Source organism: Tupaia chinensis, unplaced genomic scaffold (genome assembly GCF_000334495.1).
Source record: "Tupaia chinensis unplaced genomic scaffold, TupChi_1.0 Scaffold142262_1, whole genome shotgun sequence".
Classification (NCBI taxonomy): Eukaryota; Metazoa; Chordata; class Mammalia; order Scandentia; family Tupaiidae; genus Tupaia; species Tupaia belangeri.
In genome coordinates, this window is record NW_006202111.1 from 355,031 (window position 1) to 356,278 (window position 1,248).

General features: G+C 51.0%; 1 protein-coding gene across 1 annotated transcript in view; it reads left to right on the forward strand.

Moving 5' to 3' along the window:
- The first annotated feature begins 222 nt into the window (after window positions 1–222).
- The window catches only part of LOC102489734 (olfactory receptor 10AD1), a 9,727-nt gene continuing 8,701 nt past the window's right edge, over window positions 223–1,248 (forward strand). Inside the window, exon 1 of the mRNA XM_014582094.1 lies at window positions 223–477. Within this exon, the coding sequence (XP_014437580.1) occupies window positions 223–477 (255 nt within the window). The remainder of the gene's footprint in view (window positions 478–1,248) is intronic.

The window sequence follows — 1,248 nt, forward strand, 5'->3', positions numbered from 1 at the left end:
GGTTGCGGCGCAATCCTGACTCCTCCATTCTCCTCTTGGGATCTTGGGCACGCACGCACACGCGCCCGGCGTGAGTTTTAAGCCACCGGGTCCGGGACGTGAACCGCGGTCGACTACGTGGGAGTCCAGCGACATAGCCATTACGCTAACTGCTGGTTCCCAGGAGTTATAGACTCTTAAGACCCACTACCTGAGGAGAACCTTTGCAGCCTATTGCTGCAAATGAGGAAAATACTTAGGCAATTCTGGAAAGATTACAACACCTACAACTGCATTAAGAGCCTTGCTTGGGCTTGGGGGGATGTCACCAAGGAATGTATGAATAGGGTTTCAAAGAAAATACCCGAGGACTTCATCCATGACTTCAAAGGTTTTGCCAAGCATGAGGACGTTGCAAAAATCAACAATACTGCAGTTGAGATGGCAAATGATTTTAACTTGGATGTGGCTGAGGATGACATTGAGGAGCTCTGTGAGGTGATCCCTGAAGAACTGACCTGTCCCGACCCGGGGGGACAACCGAACAGGTTTCCTGAGTGAAGGAGTGAGAGCCGGGACAAGCAGCATAGTGTTACAGCACGGAGATGACAGTGTCGTCCGTTTATTGTGGGCAGCACGGTACAGCACAGAGACGACGCAGTGTCGCGTCGTCTACTGTGAGCAGCACGGAGATAACGCGGTGTCACAGCTCTTCAGGGTCATCCGGAGACGATGTAGTGTTACAGCTCTTCAGGGTCTCCCAAGTCGTCTGGAGACGATGCAGTGTCAGCTCTTCAGGATCTTCAGGGTCATCTGGAGACTGCGCGGTGTTTCAGCTCTTCAGGCTCTTCAGTTGTTGTCTTCCTGGTCGTCGTCATCATCGTCTGGCTACTGTGGGCCAGGCATCCGTGGTTATATACACTCTGGTGGGTTGTAAACGGTGGGCCGTGATTGGTTGTAAACAGTGGACCCTGATTGGTTGTTAACGGTGGGTTATGATTGGTTGCTTTTGGACCAATCGTAAGGTGCCGGATATGCAAATTTGAGGGATTCTAGTGGCCAATCAGAGCAAGGTTTCGAAGGTCAGGTTTTTGGAAGGGACCCAATCATGGTAATTGTTTGCTCTCTGAGAAAGCTCAGCAGACTCGCTGGTGTGCAGCTTCCCACATATCCCCCCTCTCTGTTTTAATTTGAGAGATGAGGAAAAGGCCTGGGGGAATCGTGCCTGTCTTAGGTTGGAGTCGTTTATGGAACCATATGTCCATTCTT